The sequence below is a fragment of the Gasterosteus aculeatus genome, chromosome 12 (genome assembly GCF_964276395.1).
Source record: "Gasterosteus aculeatus chromosome 12, fGasAcu3.hap1.1, whole genome shotgun sequence".
Lineage (NCBI taxonomy): Eukaryota > Metazoa > Chordata > Actinopteri > Perciformes > Gasterosteidae > Gasterosteus > Gasterosteus aculeatus.
This window is the reverse complement of record NC_135700.1, coordinates 19170343-19185067: the sequence shown is the minus strand read 5'-3', so window position 1 is coordinate 19185067 and position 14725 is coordinate 19170343. Positions and strand designations below refer to the sequence as shown.

Below are 14725 nucleotides of genomic sequence, written 5' to 3'. Positions count from 1 at the left end.
AGAGCAAATCCTAAAAGAAAGCACGAGCTAAATGGGGTTCCATCTTTGATCTGGCGGGGTGCAAAGCCATTGGCCCAGAGCCACAAAGGAGCTTAGGCAATGGAGAGGGCCTCAGAAACACGGTGGAGCTTTCCCACAATGGCTGCTGTTGCACGGACACACAGCTCTTGAGGAAGCAACATGAGAAAGACTTGGCTCGGCCATGTTGTATTGCTTTTACAGCTAAGCCTCATCTCAAGGCTGTTTACGCTCAGCGGCTTTGAAGCGACTCCAACTCAAGATGCTCTCCGGGGTGAAGATTCCAAACAAGCTCACTCTGCTGTACTTGTCATTCTTTGCTGCAAAGCAAGGTGCTGCTGTGGGGTTACGGAGGCAAAGAACTAAAAAAAATGACACGGTTACCTGTCATGCAGAAGGAAAACCTCTTTCAGCCACTGGGATTGGGTGTAGGTGGAGATAATGGTGATGGTTGTGCATCTCCTGGTCTGTCAGATGGCTTTGAGCTCTGATACTTGGAGCCACATAAAGCTGAATGAAAACCAGCTGGGAGCAGAGTCCTCTCTTATTGCTCCAGCAGCACATGTGTATTTGTCTACTGGCCAATGGACTCATTAGAACTGGCTATGACAATGCGCACAAATTAAGAGCTTTTAGCGACGGGCTCAACATGATCCTCAATTTCATATCAAGTAGTGACAGAATAGGGAAATATTTGGGCTAAAATGTATGAAAGGTATTTCATTCATTGACACTAGAAACTGTAAAAAAGGGTGTGGTTGAATTCTCATCACTGGTGGTTTGTGCAGCCAGCTGGAGGCGTCTTTGTTCCTTCCAGTTACTTGCTGATCAGATATCTTTAATCCACTCATAGATTTTTAAAAACCCTCCTGTGTGTACAATCACAGCACCTTCCAAGTCGGTGTGCAACCTGCGTCTCTTTGGATATTCTCCCCATAAGCACGAACCAAACATTTGTTCAATCTTTATAAATCTGAAAAACACAAACTGCTGAGCAGTGACTCATATATCAGTCTATTATATACTACAGGGCTGACTGTATTAAACAAATGGCTATGCCTGCAGCTGGAAAAGAGAGGCAATACAGAGAGAGCAGAGGTTATTGTCTAATTTAAATCTTGGCTGCTTTCCCAGAGCTGCACCACATTCCAATTTGTGGCTGTGTTGCTTGGCGCTACTGACAAGAGGTCCGGCTGCAAATACTCCCGGGCTCCTCTCCAGAAATGTCTCGGAAACTGACAATCAACAAGTTGGCATGGAATAACGATTAATGACTGAGGCATATTAGGTGGCGTAACGAAGACGCGCGCGCATAGTCTCTACACGCGACCCCCCCCCCCCCCCCCCCCCCCGCCCTCTGTGGTCTCAATAATGCATCCATAATCATCAGGACCCGATGTGCGACACACAAAGGCTCGTAAAGAAAGCCAGCGCATTACGCCTGTAATGTCTTTGAGATCCATAATGAAACAGCAGCTGGAAAAGACATCTGTGAACACATAGTAGTCACCAAATGGTTGAGCGGGCTCTTAGAAGCAATTAGCTATTTTGAAGCATTTTCTTTTTGGCACACTATTGTCCGATCATCTGTTAGATTGACAGCCCACCAGGACATCATTAGCAAACCCGACGGCTGGTGAGTCGCAGACATTGTTTTTCTTGTGACAGCCAGCATCGGGCTAAGTGCTTCACTAATGTTTTTAACAGTATTTAAACTCAAAATGTCACTTCAACATTTCCCACTTCAAAAGCGGTGCAAGATTAAGATACCCGCTTTGAGTAATTACAAACGCTGAGCTTCAACTTGAACACCATATCATTGCGCTGACATTAAATGATTCAGAACAAAGAGATTTTAGGGAAAATGGGTAAAAAATATATTCTTTTCCTTCATGCGAAAGGTTGTAAATCAAAGGCAGGCGTTAAGCAGGAGGTCTGCTGTGTGTCGAGGCAGTACATGTTTAAGAGAACACGGTAACTTGGCAAAGTGTTCACGCGTAGAGAAGAAAACTAGTCAGGGCACATTTATTTACCCCAGTTTAAAAAATATATATATATTTATAATATATATATATATATATAAATTTTTTTCAAAGGGTAACTAAGTCACAAGTAATGTCCACAGGGCGGTTAGTCGCAATGGGCCGTAGACGTGACGTAATGCGCTTCAACATTACGACACATAACTTACAAGAAAATAAAGTGGACTCTGAATCTCATTTGAAAAGAATTTCTCCGCTACAGGTCACTTAAAAAAAAAAATGAAAGGGCCTGCTGTCATTTCCCTTATTTGAGCCTTGACCTCTAATTTAGGACAAGCTGTGAGTTTCTCCACCAAAAGAAATGAGAGCAAGGCACACGCACACCTTTGCGTGCACACGTTTCATCATTTGCCTTCATTAGGCCCGTTCATTGCTCAACCAGTATTTAAAACACGAAGAGAGCATTAGAATGTGAGATTGTGGCCGAAAGCCCCCGCGCTCCTGTTTATATGCACGCTGAGAGTACTGGCTGCCGGTGTAAATCGGAGTGAGAAGCAGAATTCCCACCGTCAACTTGTCATCGGCTAATTCACCTGGAGCCGGAGGGGGGAGATACACTGGACACATATGGAGAGTTAATCTCTTCATTCATCTTTGCTAAAGAGATCGACCCAATTAGCTTGCCCCATTGACTGACAGCCCTTGTGTTTGCTTTTCTCCCTCGACCCCCCCCTTCTTAAATCAAGAGTTATGCGGTTCATGCTGGCTCCATCTGAAGGCCTCGGAAATTATTCGAGGGAACTGTGTGACAGCGAAATAATCATGATGTCTTTATTCAAATCTGTAGAGTCTGAAATATTCACCGCTGCAGTATACTGTGACTGATTAGCCAATGGGAGGGATGCTCGGGGATCTCTCTCTAGAGTTCTGTAATTGAGAGGATTTGACTTGAGAAGGTTTTTTTTTTTTTTTCCCGGCTGATAACTAACACACATTCCTCTTTTTTAATGTACTTTTCTTTCTTTTTTTCAGCAGCTTCTAAGAGCCACTGCTCGTCAGAATTTCGTCGCTCGTAGAAACAGCAGCATGTATGGCACTTAGTTTTTCTTTTGATTGATGTCCCTTGAAAATGTGATTCCACATTGTTTGCTTTCCCGTGATTTACCAAAGTGTGCCTGGCATTGGACCAAAGACCCGTCGGTGTTCGCTGGCCACTGCCGAGATGTCACATCGAGAAACTCAAAGATCAGGGTCAACAATGGCCCCAAGGACGGCTACCAAGACCTCTGACATCCCATGATACACAACGTAGAGAACGTTAATGCAAGTGTCTGCGTGCCATGTCTGATATTGCATTGAAAAGACTTACAAGATAGTTATGAAGAAGTTATTTTGCCACACAAAGGGTACCCATTATTGTAAAAAAACATTAATTTTGTACTAGCCATATTTTAATAAAATATATGTTAAACAAGAAAAAAAATGACATGTTAATATTATATGGCATTATCAAATAAATGCTGCTTTGAGGCTAACGTTTGCAACATGTAAATCATTTTGTAATTGTCAGTCACAACAGTGATCACTCGCTTTAAATAGGTGACAATGGATTTAGTGAAAATATATCCTGCACCATAATAATCACTGCCTTCTTTTCACAAGTCACACCCAATAGATGTTGACAGGTTTGTCAAAGCTGTGACGGTTTGACAAAAGTATGCTTATATTCCGTAGCTGGCACGGACATACAAGGATTAAAAAAAAAAAACAGGATGAAAGGCATCAAATAATGAGCTGTTGCATTATAATCCTGTTTGGGTAATTATGAGATTAATATGTCAATGCTGGTTTTGGCAGGTTGTGCAGCTAGCCGAGGCTCTATTTACTGCAATCTGTGTGCCACAACGTGCCGCAAACCGCTTCCTTTCACGTCAAATCCCGTTCGTATTGTTCAGGAAGAAAAAAAGCCATATTGTTATTATTTTCCAAAATGCCCTCCTAATGCTCTGGGGCCCGATTTGTCATTGTTATTCAGTGCTCGCTCACCTACACTTAAAACATGATCCTTCTAGATTTTAATTAAGCACCAAGGTACCTCCCAAGGGGTTCTGGCTTGGCAAAGGAAACTACTTTGATTTATGCACTACTTTGTTGTTGCTGCTTGAAGCTTGCCTGTTTTAAGAGACTGTTGTGATGAATGAAAGAACAGGGCAATTATTCTTATTTGTTCATTAGTTTCTATGAAGAATGTCTTCTTCCAACAAAATCAATACCCGCTAATAGTGAAGCAGAACATGACCCGCATCTCCTAACCCTCAAAACACAAACCAACTGCCGTCACTAGGAATCTTACTGGAACACATTTAGCTAATTTCAGCAACAATTATCTGCTAAATTTACAAAAGCTGATGGGATTTGTCTCAGTGTGTTCAGCATGCCAGCTGGATAAAGCATATCTTCATGTGTATTCATCTGCCATAAAAGCAGCAAATAGCACAAGACAGCAAATTATCTAAAGTACTGCACTCATTTGCTCAACATTATCGGATGCCATGTATTATGTATTCATATTATACCTCTCGATCGACAATCAATAAACACTGTGGCAGTTTAAAATAAGGGCTGAATCAGAGGTGTACATACAGTATATTATCAGTATATCATCCAGGTATGTTATGAGGCTCTGAATACTCTTCATACAATCAATATGACAAGGCCCCAAAATGAAAACACTAAAAACAAAAGCGTTACTGTACAGTGATAAATATAAACGTACACACACATTTTGTGAACAGTAATGGGAAGCCAAACACATTACAGGCAGTGTTCACAGATATAATATTCCGAGAGTATATTACTTATTAGCCAAACCTAATACGACTGTTTTTCCTTTTCTCCTAATGCATTGCTTATTCAGTCATTGTAGAGCGTGGAGAGCAGCCAGTTTCCAATATGAAACTTCAAGTATTGGCAGGAGCATAATTCAGACTACCCAGGTGTGCAGTATGTAGCTGTTTGCAATAAAATACCACATGCACTGCAATATCTTATGACAAATACTCATGAGCGATGTAATAATGTTCAGACAATGATCTTTTTCATTAAACAGTCTCCGCCACTGTAATTCTTCATTCTCATCTTTGGATGAGAGTTAACGGATTGTCTTCAATGCAAAACTTGCCCGGCCAGTCACAGCGGTGGCTGAAGAAGGAAGTGAAGACGGTCGGCCGCCTCGGCAGCACAACAATGGCCAGAGAGACGGACCTAATACAAGGTCTGCCCTCTCCGAGATTTGTATCAGAAGGTAATGGAGTCTCGGATCTGCGGGGGGTGCTGCAGGATCGCTGCGATTAGCTCGTGGAACTGCTGAAGCTCACCACTGCTGAGCTGAGCGGCCACAAGCCCTCATAAAACCATGCGGCGTATCATTATTTCCAAAGTGTTTCATTACGGACGGTTAACCTTGGCTAACTCCGACCTCGCACTTTAATCAGCGGCCCGCAATGCCTTTGAAGCGGCGTAATCAGACGGCTTCTTTTCTTGTTGATCAGCGGGAGAGACGCACAAATGTTTTTGTCTTTAAAAATAGGGAGGAATGTCTTTCCGCTAGGCAGTGCAGGTATTTGAAAAGTTACTCCGCGAGTTTCGGTTTCTTTGCAAGGAATGCCATTTGAGAGAAATATCAGTGGCAGTCCAGAGAGGGGAAACCCTGCCAAGGCCGAGGCCTCACAGACCGCGATCTTGTTTCTATAGTGCTGCCATCCCGCACTCTGACCACACGCGAGAGTCCACGAGCCAGCAGAAACACAATCACCACAATAAACATGGACACGCTGCGAATGAGCCTCCACTTCAACTCCCCAAGACATCTGAAAGTTGGCTCAGGAAGTTCACGGGCTCTGATCACCATCCCTGTCGAGGGTTCAGGGACCGGAACCGTTCTTATATAGCGGGAGCTTTTACATGGAGTCCATGTCCATTGTTCCTTTTGATCATACGACTATATTAAACCCATCTGGATGATTTTAAAACTGGAAACCGGACATAAGGAATCCTCAAAGCAGGGTGAGACACGGTGAGAGCTTTGCTCATTCAACTGAAGATGATTATTGGGCAAATACAGCCAATAGGACGAAGTGAGACTGATGTCATGAGTCAGGCTTTTTCAACAGAACTCCTTTGAAATGTCACAATATCATGTTCTGGCAACTGCAGCATGATTAACATTTGTGTGGTAATATTTAGGCAACACGGAGGGAAGAGATTATGATCGTGGATCAATATTGGAAAAGGTCTGTGTGTACTGCCTCGAGCAGCTTGTACAAAGATACAAGTTCATTATAGCAAAACATGGTAGAGATGGTTTTTATAAATGAGCGAAAACAATGACACTAGATTAGAGGGCAGAAATGCAAAGACAAACAGACTAGTTGTTGTAAATTGCTTGCAGACGGGCCTTTCTGCATGAACATGCCGTCGTCTAGTTACAAAGATATTTTTGACAAAGTATAGGGAAGACATAAAAGGCAAACGTTTTCCTCCAGGAACAGCTGCTTCATTCCCCTCCGGGGCTCCACGGTACAGCGAGACTGTCCTCCAGCGCTCTGTGTCCAGATCTTGAGATCATCATGAACGTGAGTTATGGAAAAACACAAAAGTACCATTGCCAGAGAGTCTCAGTCTAATGCACGGACATAACATTTCCAAGCAAACTGTAGCAGAGAGAGATGGTAGTTTTCCAAAGGTAAAAGCCTATTAAAGCTCATTTAGGGGGGTGGGGCGGGGGTTTTATAGTCTGCATTACTATTGCTATAGTAGAGTAACTGCTGAGATCGACATTAACAATACCCGTTTTAGAAGGATGGCTGTGTACCAGCATGGAGAGAATTGAGCCAAACGGGAACTAAAAACTGCACGTATTTGTAAGAGTTATGTTTTAAAGTGACCTTTACATGTCGTCGTGTGACAAACGGCTTGTAATTAAAGTCGGCCATTCAGGAACTGCGTCAGCTCCAACGTTGCATCTATTTGACCACTCAAATAAAAAGTTTTTACCCCGGTTATTTAAGCCCTTTGTTCATCGGGTCTGAGGGATATTTGCACACCTGCTACTATTGTCTGTGCGTTTAGTGCAACCCAGTAACACGCTGCATTATGGGAATGTGTCACGTAGGAGGGAAGCAGGTGAAAGGGGGTTTCTTGTTTAGTTAACAGGATTCATTTCTACACTGAGAATTGCTTTTCTTGAAAATAAGACATTCTGCACAATTGCCACCCGAGTCAAAAGTAAATATGGCTAGAGGAAAGTTGAATATAGAAATAGCACTAATCAATTCAACTGGTCCAAAGTATTACCCAGGAGGAGGACAGTGGTCGGTGGCCTCTGCTCCTTCAGAGAACGAGAGCCTAAGTTAAGCAAGACGAGCAGAAAAGAAAACAGCTGAAGGTTTATAATACAGTGTGTGAGCCCATTAGGAGAACTGCACATCACATCTATGAAACATGGAATGGCTGCCTCTCTGGAAAGCTTTAAAAAAAAAAAATGAATGTGTCTGAGCAGCGAGGCGAACCACTAAAGGGACCCAAGACTTATTGACTCAGCGAACCAGAAAGTGATTGACTGGTCCTTTGGAAAACTGCTTAATTCACGATAAAGGCTGTTTTCAGGAGTGCTGGGAGTTTTTTCTTTCCTTTTTTAATCAGTCTGCGCGGTTGAGGCTGTAAAAGATGTAATGAGCCAAAACCAGATTAAAGCGCACACATACGACTTCTACAGGAGGGCGTTTTACCTTTGACCTCTTCCTCAAGATAAACTGATCCGATCACTGGATTTACTATTTTTCATGTCAGAGACATAAAGAATGTGACACTCGAGTAACTGAAGTGCCTCTGGTACTCGAGTTGAGAGGCATCGCCGTCTTATCACATGATCATCAACCAGTCCTAAAACACACCGTCTTTGTGTGGAACTTTGACTTATGGGTGTTTCAGTGTGCGTTTAGCTTTGTGTATCCTAAAAAAACAAACTGACTTTAAATAGATTTGTGTTGTGGTACTCACTGTGTGTGGACTGGTATTCAAAATACACTGAACATTGGAATTGTGACCGTCATGGTTCATTGCAGCGTCCTGATGGATTAAATTATATTTTAGAGAGAAGTAATAAGGGGCATTTTTTCCTTTTAGAAGCAGATTGTCCTGCACTTAATCTAAATTCTTTACTGAGAATGTGATGACATGAAAGTATTCCTAAAGCAATGAGAAATGGAGCTCATGTTTCATTAAAGTACATTCACATCACCAGACAACACTTTGAGTACTACAACAGAAAAATAACATCTCTCCTTTCATGACTTTGAATGTCAAAACAGACGTTTTATCCTCGGGCACTAACATGGTTTGATGGATGATGTAGTGATGTTGTGCACATGATAAAAATCCAATAACTGCGCTTCTCTTGTGGGTTCATCCACTTTGAATCACTGACACGGACGTCTGTGTAAGCAGCCATGCAGCTACAAATAGAAGACGGCCTTCTGGGTGAAGACATTGGAGGTGTAAGCAAGTCTCCGTAAATGGTGTTACAGCGGACCTCCGGTTTGTCTCAGGCCAACTCCGTACAGAGAGATGTTCTCCGTCAACAGGTCACATCAGGAGGACATTTGATGGTCCACAATCCACTAGTTGAGAAGCTATTTGAGAGGGTGGGGTCCACCTAAATGAGCCGCACTGTGCAATGCAATGAAGTGGATTTATGAGCAGCGATGGCAGGATTACACAAGGTCTTTACAAGTGCTGATCTGGGTAATGGTCTTTGTCTGCTTTAGATTTCAAAGCATTTCTCATATCCACCTCATAAACAACGCAGACAAGCCGGTCTGATGTTTCCCACAGGTTCAGACTGTGGTTTCACATCAGATTAATCTCGTTGCCCTTCTGCTGTATGTCAACATTTCAACAAAAATGCAGAGTGAGACAGCGGAGATGTTCCACAGAAACCATGCAAACCCTTTACAGGGTGGTTTTTCACATACATTACAAGGTTTCCATTCACGAGCGAGCGCATCACTGTATGCTCTCATTCCGTGTTAGGACGTCCTGCAGGAGGGGCGCTGTGCATTAACGGAATGTGAACATCTGCCCCGTGAAGACGTGTGTGCAGTGCAGTTAGTCAAGCAGAGCAGTCCCTCTCGGAGGCAGCGACTCAGAGTACAGTGTGTCTTCTCCAGCGGGCGGACTAAAAATAACACCTTCTAATCTCAGTGGGAAAATTGGGCGTTTAATAAATCTGTTGAAGTGCATCTTCTGACAGGCTACAATTAAGCGAAAACACATCAGCTATTCACTGCTTGGACATTTAAACATTCAACGTGCACCTTGAAGTCATATCCATCAACGGCAGAGTTTGACAAAGCAGAAAGCCTCTGAGGTTACACACCAGCCCCCAATACACACACACTTAAAGCTGTGTTTGGATATGTTTAGAATGTGTGTGATGAAATGGCACCAGCTGTGTACACTGGAGAGATGCACAAGTACCCCGCCCCCCCTACCCGGTTGAGCAGAGCATTAACCCCTTCCCTCCCGATGCATCAGAGGGGACAGCAAAGACAAAAGAGGCCTTGCTCACTGAGGGCACAATAAGATGTTACTGCTGGGGGGGGCGGGTGCTGACTAAAGCCTTCACTCAGCTCTTTAAATATTTGTTGTTTTTCAGTCTCTGGATAAACACGGGTCAGTGGGGCCGACACGAGCGGGCTTCTGTTTCACCTACTTCCCCACATTCTACAGACATAATAAACCCCTCTGATAACGTCCAAGTTATTGCTTCACATCGCAGGTCAGACGATGAGAAAATACAAAGACAACGGTTAATGCTTTCTCAACTTTTTCCACGCTGCGTTTTTTTTTTTAAAACAGGAAAAAGTGGACTGTGTGCAACGACGAGAGTTTCCGTGTCGACATCGGCTCGACGAGCAGCTGCTTACTGAGTAACACAACAGAGCTACAAACAACTGTGCTTCTGTTTACAGCATAAACAACCAAACCATTGAATGTTGATTTAATAAAAGAAGTCAGTCAGTAATAATTACAACCGCGTGGCACTCGGTGAGCAGTTGTTGATGAAACGGCCCCCCCTCCCTTTTTATTGTAGCACTGTCACCATAATGGATTTACTAACTCTGATGCATCATTGGAATTGTTTATGGTGCCACGGGGGCCGTTTGCACATGAAAGATAATTAGCCGTTGTGCGTGTCTGGACAGTGAGCAGAAAGCACAGCTGAAAAGTGGCATCGAAACCATCTCAGAAACTCAATATTATCTACACATCCAATGTGTGTGACCGTACCTTTGCACGCGTATTTTGTATGTACAGTTTCAGGTGCAGTGGGAACGGAGGACGCTGCCACTACCGATTCAAGCGACAGTAACTGCAGAGCGGCGGGGCTCACGCCAATGTGGTTTGATGTCAGGAAAATAGGAAGCTACCGTTGACAAGAACTGAAGATAACTTTCAGTGGAGCTTGAACCTTGAACAATGAAGCCATTTGTCTACATCTTTGGCCCACTGAAATACTCTGATGTGGGGTCAATTCCCAAAGAATCTGAATGTCTCAGCAGGGCTGGTATTAGTTTTGCAAGAAAATCTCAGTGAGAGCACCGGTCAGGTGAAGAGTTTGAACATCTGGTGTTAATTTCAGTCTCTGCGCCTGGAGGCAATGAAAGCCCACACTAAACGGTTACTGTATCGGAGAACATTATTAAACCTCAAAAGAAAAAAAGTAGACCAGATGGCCATAAATATGGAAATAAGATTGAGTCAATTTCATGAAACCATTAAAGTTAATAACATATGACTTTTGCAAAATATCAAAACCAGTCAAATCAGCTCCTTGTCTTTGGTTCGCTAGTCCAGAAAAAAAATAAAGCAACTTAAATTGTTCTGCGTCACTGGCGTTACCAAGATGGGAAATTGGATAAATGAGGATTAGATGCCAATGTATTCATTTAAAGTTTCTTTTTAAAAGCAGCTCTCGTACATCTGAATGACTACGACCAGGTGTTCTTGACATAAACCCACAGAGCCGGTGAAACTAAGAGCCATTATCACAGATACATTGAAAACAAAACACTTGAAGTAGCAACCAATCAGTAAAACTATGTTCCTTGGCAGGTGTGCCCTTGAGCATAGCTGATAAGTGTTCTCCCTGAAGGGAAGGCGGTGGAAGAGGAGTGGACCCAGCTTTCACGGCCCGGTCTCCACATTTAATGGAAAAAACTCAGAATCAAGCCCTTTATATATTTGCTGTGGGGAGAGTTTAGATAAAAAGAACTGTGTTTATTTCTAGCCGATTAAAGCGAGGGATCTTTCCTGGATTCCTTCTGTGCGCATTATTCGTCCGTGTGAAGTCGCGGCGCGTTTCTTTACAGCACCACTGTTTCTCCTTCATCTCGGTGCCAACGTGAAAAATGGCAGCTTCATTAGTCATGACTGCAGCACCTAATTAAGTTTGTGCCACTCGTTTGGATTTTTCTGTAAATTTAAAAGAATCTCTGATGTTTCAAAGTGCCTCAGGGCCCTTCTGTCTCTGTTGTCATTAAAATTGAACATTTTCCTGCGCCAGCGCTTTGAGAGAGTATCGCATACTTTCAAATCCAAACTTGGAATCTCGGGAAAGTTACCTTTTTCAGGAGAAAGGTGCCGTGACAGCCTATAAATACATTAAAGAAGTGATAGCTCGGTTGTGTAGGACTTGTCAGCATGCCACACCTCTCGGATGACTAACCGCCATGCATTGTGCTCCCATTCAGCGGGCCGATTCAAATAAATCGGGAGGCCGATTTGAAAGATGCCTGCGAGAGAGGCTGTTTGTTCACCACGGAGAGGCATTGTAATTAGCATGAAATGCATGCTTTGTACTCTCCCTCCCTCTCCCTCTCTCCCCCCTCCAACATCACTGGCGAAGATACTGGACAAGCACCTTCTCACCGCTCTCGGCCTTCTTCTGCATCGTGGCCAATTACTGCCAAATCTCACTCGACCTGGGGAATTTTATGAGCAGGGGGAAAAAAATTGCACTCAAGACTCTCACAGCGATTCAAAGCGATGCAGTTGGAATTTCTCAGGGCTGATGAAGACATGATGAAATTGGGCACATATGACAACTTGGCCACACGACAAAGAGCTGATGAAACAGTGAGACAAACCTGGTAACTGTTTAGAGCAGCATCAGATTGCAAGGGCAAACAGCAGTATAGGGCTGAATGCATTTGGGAGGGGGTAGTGTGTGTGCGTGTGTGTGTGTGAGAGAAAAAGGGTGGGGGTTGTATGCAGGGGCCACCATTGTTTAAACTTTGTAAAAACACTGCACTCGTGTCATTAGTCCGTCAAGGAGATGTTCCCTCTCGCTGGGGGTGAGAGTGAGGCAAGCTCCTGATGGGTAACGGTTCAAACGTGTTACATCACTGAGAAAATATGCCAGAGTATCATTAGCGTTTTACATGACCTCTGCCTCGCGCAGTTAAGAGAGTCAATAAAGTTGTCATACCTCGGCAACGTTGGGCACAACGTACAGATGTGGGGGAGGTGAACAGTAAACAATGCAGGCTGAGCTGGTAGATTAAACGCTGTTGTACATCATGTGGTTGCTTCTACCAGTGTGAGGCTTTTTTTTTTTTTTTACTGAAGCCACGTTACAGATAAGTGCTTAACACAATGAAATGCATTCACAAAGAACCCATCACAAGTGTGCAGTGTCCATCTCTCTCTCACACACACACACACACACTTATTTCTGTGAAGATTGTGATGCAGCTGTTGAGTTGAAGAGCCGTCGGCAGGTACCCGGATGTGCGGTGGACTGAATGAAGTTGTTATGAATATTGGAAGGCAGTTACTCGACATGCCACCGGCTAAACAAGTAACACACGGTATTCTTTCTGTAGATGGTTCTTGTGACTGGATCAGAGTCCATTGTCCACACACACACACACACGCACACACACACAGTAATGGCTAGTGTAGTGTAAGGTGGAGCTCTGATGCAACCTCCATCACTAGGAACAAGTAGTTTTAAGTGTGTAGTTCAGCAGCACTAAAGTAGGATGGCTGAATCACAACGACAAAGTTAGTGGCAGAAGAAGAGGGGGGGGGGGGGGGGGGGGGGTATTAATTAAGCAACTCCAAAAAGACAAGACTATTGGTGTCTAATTAATAGTAAGAGGGGAGGACAACTAAGAACATGAATATATGATTACTTTACTCGGGTTAATCATGGAGGGGATAGTCACTCATTGGGACTGGAGAAGCACCGGCGCGGTCTCACAACACCAAACTAGACAACAGCGCAAAGCTTCCAGGGAGGGGGGGGGCTCACCTTATTGAAGTTGTAGTAGCCCAAACAGTGGGCAAAATCCAGGTTCGCCGGTTCTCCCGGAATAGAATTCCCACCGGCGGTCGGATAAAATCGTACATCCATGGCGCGCAACGTTTTGAGTCTACTCTGCACCGGAGACCAGTTCGTTTCTGCCGTTTACGATCCCAGCGCGCGCACAGAGAGGGAGACAGAGGGGGGAGAGAGACAGACAGACAGAGGAAGAGAGAGAGAGAGAGAGAGAGAGAGAGAGAGAGAGAGAGAGGCGGTGAAAGTGACCCAAGCTTTGTTGGTGTCGGGGTGAATGAGAGACACTGTGGCCGGGAGAGAGGTGGGAGGTTCGGTGTTAAGTTTTTTTGTTTTCCCCCCGGTAGCCGGTCTTCTACACCTGGTTCGGCGGGTCCATCTCTGAGGAAGCGCACGTGAAGGTCGGGCCGAGCCGAATAAGCTGTCCGTCAAGCGGCGGTAGAAGCTGTGGTGTGCCCATGCATTCACACACCGAGCGTGGTGGGTCCACCTCCCTTGTCCTATTCCCCCCCACCACCCGCCTCCTTCAGATGAAGGACGAGAAAAAAAAGGAAAGAAAAGAAAACTGCAACAAAGTGGTAACAATTACCACGAAGTAAGTCCGCGCGTCAAATAAAAATAAAACCCGGTGCCGTGCCGGACGAAGTGTCCCCCGGTCCTCCGCTGTGTCTCTCGGAAGTTTATTTTCTCCCAACTTGGCAAAACTCGTTGGTGGAGCAGATTGATTGGGAAGAAAGCTCCCTCTCTCTCTCTCTCTCTCTCTCTCTCGCGCGCGCGCTAAGCGAGCCCCTCTGCTAAACACAGCGCTCGTGAGGTCTGTAACACAAGCCGGACGACGCTGCGCAGATGGAGCAATTAGTGGAGGTGGCGCGGTACAGTGCGCGCGCGTGCTCGCGTTCAGCCCTCGGCTCCGCTGCCTGTCGTTGGGGATGAGCGAGGCGAAACGCGTGGACACGTCGGGCCCCGCCCCAAACACACGTGGCCACGCCCACCAAAAGGCTGCATTTAAAGGTGACATGTTGCCATGTCGTAACGCCCATTACACGATTCTGTGTTTAGTGTTTTAACCCACGTTTGTCAGCATACTTTTTTCCCCTCCAAGCGCCATGTTTTAAAGGATTCTATAGTAAGAGACAATGTGGTCAAACAACATTATTTTTTCTTTTGTAAATACACCTACCTATAAGCAGTCTGCATTTCAATGTCTTTCTGGCTATGTTCATAGTTTACCACTGGGATTCATAAACCTCAAACAGTCATTAATTAAACGTTAATGTGCCGACTAGATGCTAACGTGACTAGCTAGCAAGGACCTGTCCGC

The 14725-nt window shown here is 44.4% G+C and overlaps 1 protein-coding gene across 1 annotated transcript in view; it reads right to left on the bottom strand.

Annotated features, from left to right (window-relative positions):
• Window positions 1–14339, bottom strand: part of tox3 (TOX high mobility group box family member 3) — a 36468-nt gene extending 22129 nt beyond the window's left edge. Inside the window, exon 1 of the mRNA XM_078085554.1 lies at window positions 13381–14339. Within this exon, the coding sequence (XP_077941680.1) occupies window positions 13381–13482 (102 nt within the window). The 5' untranslated portion in view covers window positions 13483–14339. The remainder of the gene's footprint in view (window positions 1–13380) is intronic.
• Between the last annotated feature and the right edge of the window lie 386 nt (window positions 14340–14725).